This window comes from Perognathus longimembris, chromosome 12 (genome assembly GCF_023159225.1).
Source record: "Perognathus longimembris pacificus isolate PPM17 chromosome 12, ASM2315922v1, whole genome shotgun sequence".
In the NCBI taxonomy this organism is placed as follows: domain Eukaryota; kingdom Metazoa; phylum Chordata; class Mammalia; order Rodentia; family Heteromyidae; genus Perognathus; species Perognathus longimembris.
The window spans coordinates 12,092,084-12,111,229 of record NC_063172.1 but is presented as its reverse complement, the minus strand read 5'-3'; the positions used below and the strand labels follow the sequence as shown (position 1 = coordinate 12,111,229).

The 19,146-nt window shown below is 38.6% G+C and overlaps 1 protein-coding gene across 2 annotated transcripts in view; it reads right to left on the bottom strand.

Moving 5' to 3' along the window:
• Nucleotides 1–19,146, bottom strand: part of Washc5 (WASH complex subunit 5) — a 43,997-nt gene that overhangs the window by 19,236 nt on the left and 5,615 nt on the right. The window contains exons 2-11 of one of the 2 annotated variants that reach the window (XM_048358378.1): nt 17,860–18,169; nt 16,464–16,609; nt 15,697–15,781; nt 14,993–15,093; nt 13,124–13,316; nt 11,311–11,463; nt 7,375–7,488; nt 4,851–5,022; nt 2,456–2,583; nt 643–772 (exon numbers count right to left, since the gene is read on the bottom strand). In XM_048358378.1, the coding sequence (XP_048214335.1) occupies nt 643–772; nt 2,456–2,583; nt 4,851–5,022; nt 7,375–7,488; nt 11,311–11,463; nt 13,124–13,316; nt 14,993–15,093; nt 15,697–15,781; nt 16,464–16,609; nt 17,860–18,045 (1,408 nt within the window). In that variant the 5' untranslated portion in view covers nt 18,046–18,169. Of the gene's footprint in view, nt 1–642; nt 773–2,455; nt 2,584–4,850; nt 5,023–7,374; nt 7,489–11,310; nt 11,464–13,123; nt 13,317–14,992; nt 15,094–15,696; nt 15,782–16,463; nt 16,610–17,859; nt 18,170–19,146 lie in introns of those variants that run through there. The other variant, XM_048358380.1, reaches the window with a different exon arrangement.

The following is a 19,146-nucleotide window of genomic DNA, read 5'->3' as shown; positions in this document are numbered from 1 at the left end:
ATGGCCAGAAGTGGCGCTGTGGCTCAAGTGGCAGAGTGCTAGCCTTGAGCAAAAAGAAACCAGGGACAGTGCTCAGGCCCTGAGTCCAAGCCCCAGGACTGGCCAAAAAAAAAAAAAAGTAAAATTGGACCTTTAACAGTCTGCAGGGCTGCTTTACTGCCACTAGATGGCAGATATACTGGTGAACAAGAATCAAGCAGGATTAGAAGACAAGATTCTGAGTGTGATCTGTTAGCAGTTATTAATATTCTTAGGTGACATATCCTGAGGTGGTTACAGAACTATGTATCTTGTCTTTCCTTTCCCAAATCAGTTTTGTTTCCCATGAAGGCAGGGGAAGATTAAGACTCTTTATGCCTATCTGTGAATCAGTAATTGGAACCTATGATTTGGCTTACCTTCATATTTCAATCATAAGCTAGGGAACCTGAAGTCCAGAATGAATGTGAACATTACCCAAGGTAGCACAAATCTAGATGTGGCCCAGACTAAAGTTCTAAGCTTTCTTCGTAATGCCACAAGAGGATAACGTCATAGCATACAAGGAGGAAAGCACAGGACTTTCTCCTTTGGGCAGTTTCTAAGATTTCAAAACAATGTGCATATACATTTCAAACACACCAATATTTCCCCCTAAATTACCATTTTTCTCTACTCTGGTCAGGGGTTTTACTCCTGAAAAGACATCGGCAAGCTCCGTCATCCGTTCAGAACCCTCCTTCTTATAATGTTCCCACTTGATTTGCTTTGCTGAAAGCATCTGCTTGAACATCTGTTGAAGAGACAGTAAAGATGTATGACCTTAAGAGAAAAAAATCCAGATCAGATCGTTTACAAAAAGACTCCAAAATGGACCAGGGAATGAGCATATTCTGGAAAATACTCACTGTTGTATAATGACAATATACCTATCAATTTGGCTAGCCCTGGATAAAAGGGATTTCAAGCAGGGCAGAGAATGCTTTGGGAGTGATGTACTTGATCATTATTGTGATTCTGATCCTGGAGTTATAGATAACTACTCTGTTAAAAAGTATTAAATTTAATACATTACATGATTATGTTTGCTGTGTTAGCTATAAATCAATTAATTTTTAAATAAAGCAATGAAGTAATTCTGAAAAAAAAAGACTCCAAAATGAAACACAATGTCCTATGCAAAATACAAAATGAAAATTAATATTGACTCTGGTGCTATCTCTCAAGCATTGCTATGATACATGAATCTAGGGACAAAGCTCTGATATGACCACCTCTAGTACATATGCATAACCTGGAGGCCTTGAAGGTTTACAAATTCTCAAGGTCAACTTCTAGAGATTTGGTTCAGAAGGTCTTAGGCAGGCTCAGGAATCAGCATTTTAATATGAAATTTAATTTGTGACCACTAGTCTATGGTCCTTTTTGGCAAATCATCCTGTAATTCCAATTTTATTAGTCATGAGGCATGAACTGAATTACCTACAGATGTTCTTTCTTGTTATACTGTATAGTAGTAATTGTTTGTTAATGCTCTTTAACCCTATGAAGACATGAACCAGAGTGAAAATGGTGTAAATCAGGATTACTGTTGTTTTTCTTCCTTAAGACACATTTTAAAAAATGCATTTATTTCTGATGGGTGCCAGTGGCTCATGCCTGTAATCCTAGCTCCTCAGGAGGCTGAGACCTTGATGATGGCGCTTCAAAGCCAGCCCTGGCAGAAAAGTCCCTGTGAGACTCTTTATCTCCAATTAACCAGTAAGAAACTGGAAGCGAGGGGCTGGGAATATGGCCCAGTGGTAAAGTGCTTGCCTTGTATACATGAACACCTGGGTTCGATTCTTCAGCACCAAATATATAGAAAAGGCCAGAAGTGGCGCTGTGGCTCAAGTGGTAGAGCACTAACCTTGAGCAAAAAGAGGTTCAGGGACAGTGCCCAGGCCCTGAGTTCAAGTCCCACAACCAGAAAAAGAAAAAGAAAACATTTCTAATGAAAAGGACATATCAGACAAAAATACAATATTTATTTCATTGTGCTCTTGAGATAAATATGTGTAAATACTGCTTTTTTCCCCTTAAGGAACTCATCATTTGTAGTGTCATAATGTAATTGAAAAAGAGAAATAATGGGTAGAGTGACTCCACTTGCACTGTAGTGAATCAAGGCTGGCGGGATGCTGTAGCATCTGTGAAGGCTGGCACTCTGCCACTTGAGCCACAGCCCCACTTATGGCCTTTTGGTGATTAATTGGAGTTAAGAGTCTCATAGACACTGCTGTCTTGTCTTGCTTCAAACCATGATCCTCAGATTTCAGCCACTGGAGTAGCTATAAGGTGTGAGCCACTGACATATAGCTCTAATCTTGTTGTTTAAAAAATATCTTTAGCTCTGAATTCAAGCCCTAGGACTGGCAAAAAAAATCTTTAACAAAAAATACTAAGACTCTGGTGATTATTCATTCAATATTTTTACCTCTTTGAGTATAAACTCAAACTGTGCAGTATCCAACAGCAAGTGGAAGAGGATCTTGGGATTGTACCTACAGTCTGTCAGAATCTGGTCTTTGATTTGACGCAGGCGTTTGTTATTTGGGTCACAAGCTAGAAACAGGAAATAGATGAATTACTCATTTCAAACATTTGTAAGTTTCAGGTACCATATAACAACAACAGGTGGTAAAACAGAGCATGTACGTCTATACTAATAAGTACAACTAAACTATGGATGCCATTTGAATCTGACATGGAATGACATTTCCTCATGCACTGTTGAATGAAAGCAGTAAGCTGATGAATGGAATTTCTGAAGTTTGTAAGAATTTTAGGGTTGGCTTATATCCCTCCCCAGTATGGCTCGGCAGAGCTTTGTTGTAGCATTTCATTTGAGGGTGGTAGCCTTATGTCCTGCTTGCTTGGAGTGTTTTTGGTTTAGACACTGACCCATGCTGTTTAGTTGTGGACATAAAGGCCTGAGATTGCTACCCTGGTTTGTAAGGTTGGCTATCGGTAGGCCTAGGGGAACTTGCATTTTGAGAAGAGATCATACTCTTTTGAAAACTCATAGGAAGGCTTTTCTCTTATATGGACAATATGATTTGCTGAACATTTTGGTACTTGTCAGGCAGATACCACTTGCATGATCAGCCCCTTATATGTACCCTGGGGGAAGCAGATTTGAACAAGCTTGTCTGGTTGGTAACAGTTCTTACACATTTGGGGAGTTCAGTGGGCCCTGTGTAAACTCCACTGGGAGTAACATTCCCAGCTGAACAGGAGACAAGGTCCACAGTAGTCCTATATGTTTATGCATATTCCTGCTTGCTTAGCCCTTTTATCAGCAGCCCACATATAGCAGGACCATGTTGTAAGATCCTGTATCATGGAGCGTTTCTGATGCTTCAGTTACAGTGAAGCCCATGGAAGGCTGTTTTATGGGTCATTTTCTAAATTACTTCACAATCAGGAGGAGACTCTTGACAAGGTGGAGAAGAGGCTCAGTTTTCATGGGAAATTGTAGAGTGCACATTTCTCATGCATTTTCAAGAATCTCCTGGGGAGAAAATACATTTAAAATGGTGATATCTATTACAGTAAGAAAAAACTTTTAGCTTTGTATTTGTATAATTAAACTAAAACAAAGCATAACTTCTTCAAGCCTCAGGAGTTCTATTAAGTAAGATATCCAGTATCAATTTGCCTTCATTTTTGTTTAGGGGATATAACCCAGGTGACAGGCAAATACTTGATTATCTCCATGAACATGCACATTGCAATCTTTGGTACAACCAGGGCTGGTTCCAATCTTCTCAAGGACTGATCATCTCTCTCCATTCTGATCCTAGTAGAAAATTCTGGCCCAGAAAAGTTCAGGGATGGATCCTAGAACTGTGGTGGCTTCAGGACCAGCCAGCCTAAGTCACCCAGTGCTGCTCAGGGTGTGTCCCCCTCAGCTGCCAGGCTGTGCAGAAGCAGCCTGAACCCAGGGGAAAGGCCTCGAGAGCGCCAACAGGCGGTAGTGGGAGAATCTACACACTGTGACTGCCACACCACCATGGCTAGTCACTTTCCCCATGACTGACTCACACCCAGAGAGAGGCCAATTATTTGCTTCTTGAATCATATCCTTGTGCAATCAGCTCCGACAACTTCCAGCACAAACATGGAAAACAGATGTAGCTGAAGAAAGAAGCCCAGACCTTTCCATACTGAGGTTGCCTTGGCATGGGTGGAAAGCCAGGAGACTGCTGGCTCCCAAAACATAGGCCCATTGTCAGGTCCAGTCAGAGAGAGCCCGAAGCTGAGGCTGAATTGCTAGAAAACCATAGCTAAAGCGAAGGCTTGCTTTGTTTATAAGCTTGTAAATGGAAGGCTCTGGTTGGGGAGATTAGAAGCTGAGTCAACACAGAAAAATTCTGACATTGGAACTGGAATTTACAAACAGATAAACTCAGCTATTTAAAAGCAGATCAATGAGATGATTAAAAACTTAACTATCATATTCACACTGTGGGTAAACTGTGTATGGATCTAGGCCAACAAGAGAAACGATGGAAAGCAGCACTTGTGAGAAAGAGAGAAGGTGGAGGAGAAACTGCACATTTTTAGAGCTGAAGGATGAGGAAGCCCAACTGCCATTTTCACTGTGGACTATTGCTGGGTGGAAGAAACTGAGATAAGTATAAGGAAGAACTTATGTGAAGAACTCCATCATTGGGAGTGGTGAGGCTGGGGCTACCCTGTTACCAAGGGGAGAGAGGCTACAGGTGTGGGCAGGTCTCCCGGTGACAGTCTCCTATGAAAGAACAGGAAGTGCTGAAAGGAGTGCCTGTCTAAATTCTGACAGCCTGGCCACTGTCTGTGTGTATTACCTGAGTCAGCAGTGTGAAGCATCAGCCACCGGATGGTAACATTGCAGTCTCGCAGGCAGGTCAGCAGCCGTGGGATATTATCCAGCACCATCTCTTCCCTTAAGTAGCCTTCTTTCAGAAACTGCTGCACATGGGCATGCACTTTCTCACCGACAGTGGCATATCTGCTAGCCTTAGAAAGTTAAAACGCAAACTGGAATTACATGAAAAAAAACATATCTATCCCTAGGCACCAGTGGCTCATGTCCATAATCCTAGTTACTCAGGAGGCTGAGAATTGATCGCTGTAGTCTGAAGGCAACCTGGACAGACAAAGCCATGAGACTTTTTATTTTTATTTAACCCAAAGCAAGAAGTGAAGGTGGGGTTCAAGTGTAAAGTGCCATCCAAGAGTGCAAGAGATCCTGAGTTCAAAGCCCTAACACACATGAAAATAATAATAATCAAAAATGAACTACAATTCAAGTGAACCCCTTGAAAAATAATAGCATTCCTTCTTCCCTTCCTTCCTCCTTCTTCTTTCCTTTCTCTTCTAGTAATGATTATGTAAGATGCAAATATATGAACTAAGGCCCCAGGGCAAGTTTGGGCTATGAGCCAACACTTACTGATACCTGTATGGTTTCTTTCAGTGGCTGATGGAGAACTGGATGGAAAAGAAGTGTAAGAAGAAAAGCTGCCTGCTCATGCTGTTACTGTTGACAGAGGAGGCAGAACAGAGCAGACATGCTAAAAATGACGGCTTCTACAAGCACATGAAGCTTAACAGAAAGATAGGATTCAGCGTATCAAAACAGAATTTTCAAACTAGCCTTTAGAAATTCGGTTATTCTGCTTTACTAAAACAGAAGTCCTATGCTGAGCATCATTAAGCTAGTCATATTACCCAAAACTGACAAGCAGTATCTTAAAATGTCACAAATAAAAAAATATGTAACTGTGGAATGGGAGTTTTAGTGATGAAAAATTAATGCTTGGTAAGTATGGATGTGCCACCTTCTCTAATATAGTTCTAGAAAACATGCCAACATTGGAATTATCTTGTGCATTATTTATAGAATTCCATTTATTTGAATAAAACATGACAAAAGCTTTTGGAATCAATATTGTTTCATCACATTGGAAATTCAATAACCCAGACAGTAAGGCTAAATAAAGAATGTAATCATTCAGAAATACTGAACACAACAGTTCAATAAAATAATTTATTTTTTTTTTTTTTTTTTTTTTTTTTTTTTTTTTTTTTTTTGGCCAGTCCTGGGCCTTGGACTCAGGGCCTGAGCACTGTCCCTGGCTTCTTCCCGCTCAAGGCTAGCACTCTGCCACTTGAGCCACAGCGCCGCTTCTGGCCGTTTTCTGTATATGTGGTGCTGGGGAATCGAACCTAGGGCCTCGTGTATCCGAGGCAGGCACTCTTGCCACTAGGCTATATCCCCAGCCCAAAATAATTTATTTTTGTTCTTCAGTTTTCTGACACTTCCTTCTGTTCAGATATAGAATATAGTCATTTCACTTTGAAATAAGTATTCAGAGTCTTATTGCTTAAATAAGCTAAATAGCTCATCAGAAATGATTTTAAATTAGTGACAGAATGTTATATTATCAACACTCAGCTACAATCTTTAGCATTCATAAAAACATATATTAATTACAGTAACTAATGAAATCATCTCTGTCCATAGGACATAGTGTTGTGCCAAGTCGCAAGACCACCACCAAGAAGACCACTGAGACTCAGACATTCCGAAATGCAAAAGCAAGGCAAGGCTTTATTTAAGCGAGCTGCAACTCGGGCCTCTTCCTACCCACCGACACAGCGGAGGTTAGGAGGGAGCCCTGAGCTGTGATTACACAGGGCTTATAAAGGCAAAGAACAAGGTTACAACAATTAGCTGTTCAAGCAAGCAAGATTAGGACACAGGTACAAATCTGACTGGCTCAGGGTTCGATTCTAAAATGGGGCTCACGTGGTAAAATGGGGTTCATGTGGTAAAGTGGGGCCTGACTTCAAAGTCTGGCACTTCAATAGTCCTTAAGCAAGAATAAATAAAGGCATTTGGAGCCATATGTTATACTGCTTCAGCTTAGAGCAGAGAGGTTTTTTTTTGCCAGTCCTGGGGCTTGAACTCAGGGCTTGAGCACTGTCCCTGGCTTCTTTTTGCTTAAGGCTAAGTACTCTACCACTTGAGCCACAGTGGTACTTCTGGCTTTTTCTATATATGTGGTCCTGAGGAATCGAACTCAGGGCTTCATGTATATAAGGCAAGCACTTGTACTACAAGGCCATAGTCCTAGGTCAGAGAATTTTATTCAAACCTGAACCCATCTGCAATTTATTTTATCATTTAAATTAAAAAAAAAAACTATAATTACCCATCTGGCCGTAATGTACACATTTTATCTTCTACTAGTCACGCACTGATATGTCTATGTGGACATTTTCCAAAGTCCTTGGGGAGTTTCCTTGTTTATTTCCTAGTTTGTAAACCAGGCCTGCCATTACTAGAAGATTACTAGAACGTACCTGTTCTCTCACGTTTGAAAGGTCCAGAGTATTGTTTAAAGCAGTTTTTGCAGCTTTATAAGGTTCCCAAGCATCGGCAAGATTAACTGTGATCCCCATGTAAATACTAATAACCTGGAAGAGAAGACAGTCATTCAATATTTGTTCATTATCTACTCATTTCAAGGCAAGGAACTAGAAAAATAAAGTTAAGAAGATTGTCCACTCTTTCCAGTTTAAACATTATCAATGGGAAATGAAGATTTTTCCAAATAGAGAGGTAAGAATTCTTCCTCATGAGCACTCTGGAAAAAAATAAAATGTGGGTTTCCTTAAAAAAAAAAAAAAGAAATCTACAGTATTTATCATATTACACATTAAAGCTGAGAAAGTACTTGTTAAATTATTTAACATAGTAAAAACTCTGCTATCCTAAATATTTTTTTAAATAATAAAAACAAACCAAGTTTTCCAAAATGCTTTGTAAGAAGAATGGCATGGCTTTCCATTGTTTTAAAAATAATCTGGCTTAATTGGAGAGAGTGGGATGACCATCTATGTTTCTACATTCAGACGTATCTGTCTTCTTCATCTGGAGGTGGATTGGGAGAGAATGGGAGTGAAAAGGGGAGATCACCTTAGCATTACTATGAAAACAGTTACGCATCTTACTGACCACTGAGAGTTTCTCGAGGACCTGTGGGGGCCTCTGATTCACACTTTTGAGAATCCCTGGACTGAAGGAAACAAAGCGGTACTGTTATAGTTCACACATCCACTGCAAATGTACTACTTGAAGGTTTGCTAAGACTTTGCTTTGTGGGATCCTGTGGTCCTCAAGACCTTGTGCCCCCCACCTCTGGCCCCCTCGCCCCTTTGGTGGGAGTTGACTGGTGGTGAGAACTGATCATCACATTTCTTTTTTCAATGGTTCATGTTCTATGTATGTTTTCTCTTTTTTTTTTAATCAAATTTGGTAACAAAATTATCCATTTCTTCTGAGTTTTCAAATGTGTTAACCAAAATGTTTTCTTACAACAGGGTTTCTTGTAACTTCATTACATGTTAAGTCTTCTTTTCCACACTTAACCTTTTTTATTTTGCATGTGCACATTCTTATCAGTTTTACTACATAGCTCTTTTAGAACTTTAGAAAAGTAGTTTCCAGTTGTAGTTTCTCTTTCCTTTATGATTCAGTAAGCTTGTGCTCATGCATTTACTGTTAACTTCCTTTCACTCTCCTTTTTCCAACATCTTGAGTTTAATGTTTGGACACTGTCTATGAGCTTCTTTTTGCTCAAGGCTAGCACTCTTTGCTCAAGGCTAGAATTTGAGCCACAGCTCTACTCGTAGTTTATTGGAGATGAGAGTCTCACAGACTTTCCTGTCCAGACTGGCTTTGAACCATGATCCTCAGATTGAAACCTCTTGAGTACCTAGGATTATAGATGTGAGCCACTGGTGTCGGCTTTGAATCATTTATTTTTAATCTTTCTTGTTTGTTAAGTAAATGTATTTAAGGTTATATATTTCTTCAATTATATTTATCCATTTTTCACCAGCTTTGCTTTATAGCACTTTAAAATTGTGCAACTCTAAATATTATTTTAAAATCTGGGTATACATTTTTTTTTTTGTGCCAGTCCTGGGGCTTGGACTCAGGGCCTGAGCACTGTCCCTGGCTTCTTTTTGCTCAAGGCTAGCACTCTGCCACTTGAGCCACAGCGCCACTTCTGGCCATTTTCTGTATATGTGGTGCTGGGGAATCGAACCCAGGGCCTCAGGTATATGATGCAGGCACTCTTGCCACTAGGCCATATCCCCAGCCCTGGGTATACATTTTTCCTCATGCATGTAGAACTATTTATTTACCTGAGAAATGCTTTTCTTTTTTTTTTTTTTAACAGAAATAAACATTTAGTGTTCTCTCAGAGTAATCAAGACAAGTTATTTTTATTATTACTCTTGGTTAGAACTATTTTTTAATGAATTTTTTAAACTTAATTGTGCTATAGTGAGAGAATATTATCTGTAGGCTTTCAAAATTTTGTTTTTACTATGTTGGCTTCTATCCTGACCTAATGCACATATTAAACTTTCATGTATATCCTTTTTAAAAATACATATAGAACATTTAGTATGTATTTCCAGAAGAGCACAGATTTGTGTGTATGGATGGGGTGTATTAAAATTTCATAACAGTTTTGTCAATTTTTCCTTGTAAGTCTGAGTTTTTGCTTCATGTATTTTGAATATGTTATTGAGTGCATATAAAATCATCTCATTGGTTTCTTTTTAGTATTCTAAATGATTTCTCTAGTTTTTTGCATTCTCTATTGGGTGTGTTTTCACTAATTTTACTTCGTGGTATTTAATTGGCATATCCTTTTTTTTTTTATGTAGGTCATAGGGCTTGAATTCAGGGCCTGGGTGCTGTCCCTGAGCTTTTTCACTCAATGCTAGTATTCTACCACTTTGAGCCACAGCCCCACTTCTGGTTTTCTGGTGGTTAAGTGGAGATAAGAGTCTCATGGACTTTCCTGTCCAGGTTAGCAATGAACAACAATCCTCAGTGCTCAGCTCCTGAGTAGTTTGGATTATAAGCGTAAGCCACCAGCACCCTGCTTGGCATATCTATTTTTAAAATCCCTTTATACTAGTGTGTTTGTGTGGGTGCTATGACCTTTTCAAAGGTGTTTATCTTACAGCATTACAACTTGACTTTAATCTTTCTTTCTTTTTTTTTTTTGCCAGTCCTGGGCCTTGGACTCAGGGCCTGAGCACTGTCCCTGGCTTCTTTTTGCTTAAGGCTAGCATTCTGCCACTTGAGCCACAACGCCACTTCTGGCCGTTTTCTATATATGTGGTGCTGGGGAATCGAACCCAGGGCTTCATGTATATAAGGCAAGCACTCTTGCCACTAGGCCATATTCCCAGCTCAACTTTAATCTTTCTTAATACTAAATATGCCCATAGCATTATGGGTCAAGACTTTCTATTAAGCTTAGAAACATGAAGAAAGTCTATCAATTTTGCAAATGGCTGCTCAATTCCAAGGTAGCAAGTATGATTTACAGGTGGATAGAAACTGTTACTTCTTATTGTTTTGTTTTGTTTTTTATCGCCAGTTGTGGAGCTTGAACTCAAGGCCTGGCTTCTTTCTGCTCAAGGATGGTACTCTACCACTTGAGCCACAGCACCAATTCTAGCTTTTCCCATCTATGTGGTGCTGAGGAATTGAACCTAGGGCTTCATGTATATGAGGCAAGCACTCTACCATATTCCCAGCCCTGAAATGGTTACTTCTTAACTGTAGGTTCTTCTCATACTCCCCGTAAATTAAGTCTCTCATAACAGTAGTTAATGTGATTCAATAGGTGTAATTTAGTAGCAGGAAACAGAAAAATAATCTTCTGAGAATAGTGCAATTAATTCAAGTTGGATAAAGCCTCTGTGCAAGGAAAATAGCCCATGTATATTAGATACATAAGACATGGTATTTTTAAGTGAAACAAATCCATTCATTTAAACCTTAATGAACCCATCACAATCATCTTGCAGAAAAAACTTCTCACAGAAGGGGAATTCCTATTCAAAAACTGGCAAATCAGCTGAATTTTGCTAGCTTATTTTTTAAAAATACCTTGGATTTAAAAAAAGACAAAAACAAACCTTTAACTCAGTTGTAATCTCAATAGCTAAAGCAAGCTACGTTTTAATAATATGGTTTTACTCTGAGAGTATCCATTCAAGGAAAATCCTAATGCGTTTGTCAAAAAATTTTACTGACTGGATTTAGTCCTTCATGTTATGACTTATAAATTCTCAATAGACAAAGTAATTTTGCCTAAGTGATTTCATTGTCCCAGTATTCACAATAGTATAACCTATGTGGTTAATGGCCAAAAAAATTCTGTAATAAGTTTACTAGAAAACAAAGAAACAAGCAGTACTTGCCCAATTATCAGGAAAGTATTTATCTACGATTTCTCTCATTTTTGCTTGGTGGGTGTGAAGAATGGAAGGATCAAAGTAGAGAATCACGTACAACATGGCAGCTTGAGTGGCCAGGGCAGTGCTGCGATGCTCCGGCAGAGGATAAGCCGAGACCTGCAATGTAGCATTGGTAACACCGAATGTTCACATGCTTACATTCAATGATTTGTTCTAGGGCATAACAGTGTCCCAGAACCCACCACCAGTCTTCAGCATCCCGGCTCTGGGAAGCAATCCTCAGGTTGTAGCCTTGGTAACCACTGACTTCCTTTTATTCCTAACACCACTATGTTCTTTCAGTCCTTCACTTTGCTGCAATTTTATCTATCTTAAAAAAGGAAAAAAAAAAAGGAGAAAAAGAAAAAGAAAGGGCTGGGCCAGGATAGCACATTCCTGTAAAGCTACAGCAGGAAGGTTTCGGGTTCTGGGCCAGCCTAAGGTACAAAGTGAAGCAGAGGCCAGCCTGTATTACAAAGCGAGATTTTGTCCTAAAACAAATAAGGTCCTGACCCTGCCTCTCCTACTAGTTGTCCATTCTGTGTCTTCCCTATCACAGACAAGACAACCCCCTAGAACTGGTAAGGTCAACCTACTGTTCTGATTTTAAACTGTTTGTTCTGCAACTCTGAAATTCTCACTTCCTTCATCATCTCAATTCCTAACCCAATTCAATGGCTGTCTTTTGAACTGGAGAAAACAGAAACAAATTGCCTTAGATACCAACAAATCGCTGGAGTAAGAGACCAAATGTTATAACTAGGCAACAGGAAACAACATGGGCTCTGAATTCACACAGACATGAACTCCAGTTATGTTTCTGTTACCTAGTTGTATGACCTTGTGAAAATTAGTGAACCTTATTTTTTTGGATAATAGTATGGGTATAATGGCATCTACTTCGAGTGGAGAAAACAGAATATGAACTCCACCACCACCATGATGCTAACTTAAATTCTCAATGAATGGCAACAAATACTATGAAGACTTGATACCTGAGGTAGCTTCGGATCTTAAAACAAACAAAAAGGAAGAACAAAAGAATCTTATTTATAAAAAAAGAACCAAGAAAAAGCCAAAAAAAAAAAAAGAATCTTATTTATGCTTACCATATACACACAAAAGACGGAATAGGTTACCTAAAGTTCTATACAGAGCAAGTATGTTCTGTATATAATAATGATACCTATGATAAGATAGGCCCCATCCTTTAGTATTATGCAAAATAACGTCATTTTCATACCTGTGAAATCAAATGGTAACTCTCTTTAGCATTCTTCTCAGTAAGTGAATGATGCACACATTAATGAGGAAGGTGAGGTAAATTTTAGATGCTGCAGGCACTTCCAGCCCTGTGTAGGTCTTCATTATGCCCTGGACTGCCCTCAGGCTCCTGTTTAGTCTTCCCACCTTGCTACATGCTCCTCGGGCACCCTGGGCTTCCCCTAAGACAACACTCAGCTGGCTTTCCTGTAATTCCTTCACTAGGTGTCTTTTTTCCTAAGCTACAAGCTCATGTTTAGGGTCCATGGTCTGCCTTCTTCAGTGATAGATCGCTAGCACCTTATACATGAATGGACACCTAACATACACTCAATAACAATTTCTTGAATAAATAACTAAAAGAATGCATCTTTCTAATTGCTCAAGTCTCATTTCCATGGCATTGTTTCTCACTATAATTTTCACTCTTGGAGGAAAGGACACAAAGGGGTAACTGAGGAGAAAAGTGAACTCAGTCTTTGAACAATAAGGTCCTAACAGATTTATTTCCTACCTGATTATAAATATCATCAGATCTCAGTCGGCCAATGACCATGCTGATGAAGGTTTCATTGATAGGTACCCTCTGGAAATAGCTCTCGGGATAGTTGGGTGGTCTCTTGGCTCCTGGTTGGCTAGAATAACCTGTACTTCGTAGAAGCTTACAAATATCATCCATATTTGAATCAGCAGAAGACCGAGCCGCACTAAGCCAGTCATGTTCACATGAGCATAAAGGGACAAGAAAACCAGATGTATTAGAAACTCAGAAGTACAGAAAAGTTAAGAACTTCAATTAGGGTTGACTGTTTCTATCTTTAAAGTTCATTATATATTTAAAAGCCCATTAAAAGACAGATATTGGTTCTTGGTAAAGGTTCAACATCCATTTTCCCAAATCCTTGGGGCTGGATTTGTTTTAGAATTCAGCATTCTCCAAATGTCACAAGATAATATTTAGATCACATACAATACAATATTCCAGCAGGGGTTGAGACCTACCCCAAGATGAATGCACATTCATGACTCTAGAGTAAAATTTAGCTCACCAACTTAGCTGTTCTGAGTAGGTGTGATTCTAAATGGTTTCAGGTTCAGGTTTGGCAGCCAACTGAGGTATATGTGTATATGCAGTTATCTATGTATATTTTTCATAGCTTTTCTGATTTCATGATTATAGATAAATAATGGGAAACTGAACAAACATTTTACAACTAAAAAAACCACTTTATACCAGTTTAAAGCGGCATATTTATTAACTAGTTTTCCTTTGGCAAGTTGCACCTTCAGCAGTGATTCAATAAAAATATTTGTGATTTTCAGGGTGAAAAAGTAGGTCTTAAGAGAAAACAGTTGTCAACTTGAGATAACCTCATATTTGATGATCTAAGACTCTCCTTTACCTCAAGTCTGATAATTATCCAGAGTCAGCAGGTGTTTACCTCCTCATGGAATTTATACTCAGAGGGACAAAGTCTGATTTTTCAAAGTGGGCTTGATAATAAGAAAGCTTTTTTCTTTTTTATTCTTTCTTACATTATTTATTGCTTTTGTTTTTCCCAGGTATTTCCAGAAATATAGGCAAGGCCAGGCAAGTTTCAGTTTTTAAAATATGGATGCTACAACAGCTTATACCAAAAGGGTTGTGAATGATATACAATAGTAGGTACTTCCTTCACATACAATGAAGCTAAAAGCCAGCAGCTGGTCCAAGAGCCTAAGGTTAATTTATAGCTAAAGGGACAGCAGTAGCCAGTTTTGCTAAGAACATAATGTTCTCCAACAGTCCTTTTCTGTTTACGATATGCCTCTCTTGCTTTTAATTGAGAACAAACTTACAGTTTGGAAATGTTCATTTCATTCCTCATATCATTATCTTAAGGTCATATACTTTTTTTTTTTTGACAGTTTCTTCCCTGAATTTATTCCAGACACTATTATTTATAAATCAGTTTTCGATTCCTTCACTAAATAGACAGAAAACCTTATGCTGGGTGCTAAAATTTTTAAAAGTTGGCTCTTTTTCAAAACCTTACTTCCTGAACACTCATGGTTCCGTACAGACATATACAACATGAGATCCTGGATAAGTCCTGTTGCTTGTTTATGTGTCTATGTATAAATGGGTGAGAATTCACTGTCTATCTGATCCTGAATGAAAACCTTTTAGTCTTTATCACAAAAACGACAACCGAAAGCTCATTTCACTTTTTTAATGTTTTTGAAGGAATCATATTTGAAAATGTTTCTTAAAAAAGAAAGGTCAAGAAAATTGAGATTCCTTTCTTTAAAAAAAAGTGGGTTATGGTCGTATAGGAGCATATGCTACATTCCACCAAAAGGAGTGTGGAAGTGCTTTGGGCGGTGGAGTAGTGCAAGATACCTGTATCGATAATAAGAAACCAGCATTCTCTCTCTGACTTCCCCTTCAATCTTTTGGTCGATGACCAGCAGCATAACTCCATATAAGTACAGTGCTTCACACTAGGGAGAGAGAAGACAATGGCCAAATTCATAGAAGTACATATTTGTATGGCGCATATGTAGTTAACAATGGTTAAAAAGATCACTTTGGTCACATTTTTCCAAAAAGCTTTATATTTAAAGAAAAACAGATGTTCTACATAAGGGTTCTCAACTTCTGTGCAGAATGGGCTTTGAAAATATACCCCAAATAAAATTTAATTCACAGTGGTTATCTTTCAGTTGGCCCATTTTTGGTATTTTGCTTGGGAAAAGAAAAATGAAATCCCAATATTATGACTACTTCATCATAAAGTCATTCCCATATTTAACATTTCTATGGGTGAGGTACCAGGCTAGAAGTCTAGGATGCAAGATGTAAAGAAGATTGAATTCTATATAGAGAAGAAGCTCATAACATCTACACAGTCTTTTATTTATTGGTAATCTCATTTACTGTTGACTACTTTCCAACCTCAGATATGAACTTGCAGGTTAGAAGATCATTATCACCTTACTTGCTTCTCTTTAAGTAGTGTTCTCTATACATTTGTGACTTATAGAGAAAAAAATGCTCAGTTTCCTCTTCTTGGATTTCTACTTTACATGCTCACTATTACTTACTAGGAGTTGTTTTCCATCTTCATTGAGAAGCACAGTTTCTATGGTTTGCTGAATGTAAACACCTTCATTGAGATCATCTAGATATCTACAAATAAAACCCAAGTTATTAGTTTATTATGAAAACTTTCAACACATTTTAAAAAGCAAAGATTGAAACACATATACACACACATACAGAAGGATACTAGGTATTTTGTATATATATATGTATGTGTGCGCATGTGTGTGTGTGTATGTGTACACTGGATACTAGGCATTCTGATTTTAATTAGTTTGTGGTCTTTCATGTTTTTAAGAACTTAAGAATATTATAAGCCATGATGCACAGTGATATGGGGACACAGAGGTTGAAAATTATGGATATTCATGTAAAAGGAGTAGTCCCTAGTTCTGATTTATGAATTATAAATACTTTAGAAGTAGCAGCAAAAGAATATGAAATTGTTAATAGGCCAATAATAAGCTTTTAACAACTGTTAGTCTATGAAAGAACCTTAATTTATAAAAATTAAGTTCCTTTTTTCCAGTTATCATACATAATATACTAGAAAAAGGTCACAAACCATAGGACTGAAGGTTTTGTGGCTTAGTATAAACCAAGTCTATTATGACATTTTACAAGAGCAGGAAGTTACAATGAAATCCCCAAATACTTAAGACGGCTAGTTTTATGCTTGGCATAATCAGTAAAGGACATGTTCTACATAGATTCCTTCTCCTCTCTACTATTTACTACCACAATAAGCTGTTACTAAATTAATCAATACCTGTTTAAGTCTACAATATATTTGTGCACACTTTGAAATGCTAAGTAAAATCTGGTCACAATTTCTATGTTGTTTTCCCGAAATTCTTCATCTAAATCCTGTAGCTCTGGTTTTGCTTCCAGTTTGCTTTCCCATAACTCTGGACCCTAAGAAGAAAAATACATGCATGTGAATAAAGGCATATTTGTTGGAAACATTTTCTACATAACTTTTTTTTTTTTTTTTTGCCAGTCCTGGGGCTTAAACTCAGGGCTTGTGCACTGTCCCTGGCTTCTTTTTCCTCAAATCTAGCACTCTATTACATGAGCCACAGCGCCATTTCTGACTTTTTCTGTATATGTGGTGCTGAGGAATCGAACCCAGGGCCTCATCTATATGAGCCAAGCACTCTACCACTAGGCCATATTCCAAGCCCTATTTAATTTTTTTATTGTTATTACAAAAGTGATGTACAAAGGGGTTAAAATTACCTAAGTCAGGTAAAGAGTACATTTCTTTTTGGACAACATCACCCCTTCCTTTCCTTCCCTCTCTCCCTTTACAGAGTCATTTAAAATGTATTATTATTATTTTTTTTTTTGTCAGTCGTGGGGCTTTAACTCTGGGCCTGGGCACTGTCCCTGAGCTCTTCAGCTCAAGGCTAGTGCTCTACCACTTAAGCCACAGCACCAATTCTGGTTTTCTGGTGGTTAATTAGAGATAAGTGTCTCACAGACTTTCTTGCCTGGTCTGGCTTTGAACCATGATCCTCAGATCTCAGCCTCCCTAATAGGTAGGATTACAGATTTGAGCCACCAGCGCCCAACTATTATGTTCTTATGTATCAGAAATTTAAGCAGAACAACAGAAAGTTATGAAGATAACACAAGACTATATAGAAGATCCCTTTGCAACTGAGGGATACTTGAAGGTGAAATACATTATGCTCATTCTTTTCTTCTTCTTCTATTTTTTTTTTTTTTTTGCCAGTCCTGGGGCTTGAAATCAGGGCCTGAGCACTGTCCCTGGCTTCCTTTTGCTCAAGGCTAGCACTCTGCCAACTTGAGCCACAGTGCCACTCCTGGCCTTTTCTATATATGTGGTGCTGAGGAGAAACTAGGGCTTCATGTACGAGGGCAAGCACTCTTGCCACTGGGCCATATTCCCAGCCCCCCATTATTTTCTTTCAAAAATATGACTATTTTGTGCTAGGGTTTTCCACATAATGGCTTTATCTTCTTTTCCAGTTGAGTGCTGATAGTAAATTTGGTTCGAAAGTTTCCCTGATGAACTCTTTCTCCTAGATGACGACCTTTTGGGGTATCATGGTTCCTAGAGAAAACCTGTTTTTGCCGGGTGCTGGTGGACATGCTTTTGAAGAAAGGACAGCAATGCAAAGGTCACAGGGGGAGAGTACCTTAAAATAGCTGAAATCAAATATGATATCTCCATACTTCTGTTGATCAGCTCGGTCCTTCAACCGGAACACAGCAGGAATAAACTCGGACAGCCTCAGCAGCTCAGCTATAATGGCATTGCCACAGGACACAATCCTCAGGATTGCTTGGCCACAGAGGTTGTTCTCGGCTAGGAAGTCCAGCATCGTGAGGGTGACCAATCAGTCCACAGCTGGACAGAGGGAATAATGAACTGGCTTCAGAGCTGCGGTCTGTAGATCATCACGTAAAACCAGGTGTGCACACTGACTGGATGCTCCATAAAAGAATCTGTTTTAAAACAAATACATAAATGTCTATTTGTAAAGGAAGCATGTGTATAAAACTTTGAAAACACATATAAGAACTTTTCTCTCAAACTCACTATACAAAAATCTAAGTTCTGATATGGGCTACCCATTTTATTCTCCATTCTGCATGTTTTCAGTGTGGAGAACCTTTGCTAGAAGCTTGACTGCTTTCTGACTTTTATTCGGTTCTACTTATGAGAAAAAAATATGATACCGCTCATCTCTGAGTTAGCAGACACTGGACAGCTATGTTTCCAATACCTCCTAATTGCACAAGCTATCCCTTATGTTTCCATATTTTAGCAAGTAACTGCAAATAAGAAACAAGAGGTCAGAGGTACACCCCTGTAGATCAACTTGAAGTTATCTACCAATGGACTTACAACGTTAAGGTTTAAACATATCCAAGATTTTTTTCAAAAGTATATAGGTTCCACAAAATTGTGCAAACATGAATTATAAAGACTATGCTAAGTTGGTCCAAAACAGTGCTAAAGTGTGGCACTGTTAGAAGAATCAATTATTGTGAATTGCATATTTCCAGTTACACACTAAACATTGCAATTATTGTTAACAAGCCATTCTTCTGAATGTTCTTGAAGGCAAACATCTATCTTCTTTACCTAACCATCTCATGCTGAGTGCCTCTTTGCCAAGTTAAGAGATAAAGATGTTTAAACAACTCATTTTATAGTACAGTCATTCTCAAGTCTGGCAGAGTAACAGATGACCTAGAACCTTAAACGACTCTGTTAACTGGGTTAGAAGAGGATCGCAAGCATTTAATTTTGTTTTGGAGGGGGAAGGTGATTTAGCAGGGTGAAGTCAGGGCCTTTGTGCTCGCTTGGCTTGCTTACTCAGCTGCACTCCGCCATTTGCACCATGATTCCAGCCCTGCCTTTTGCTGTATGGTGAAGATGGACTTTTTTTTTTTTTTTTTTGACCTGGGCTGTCTTC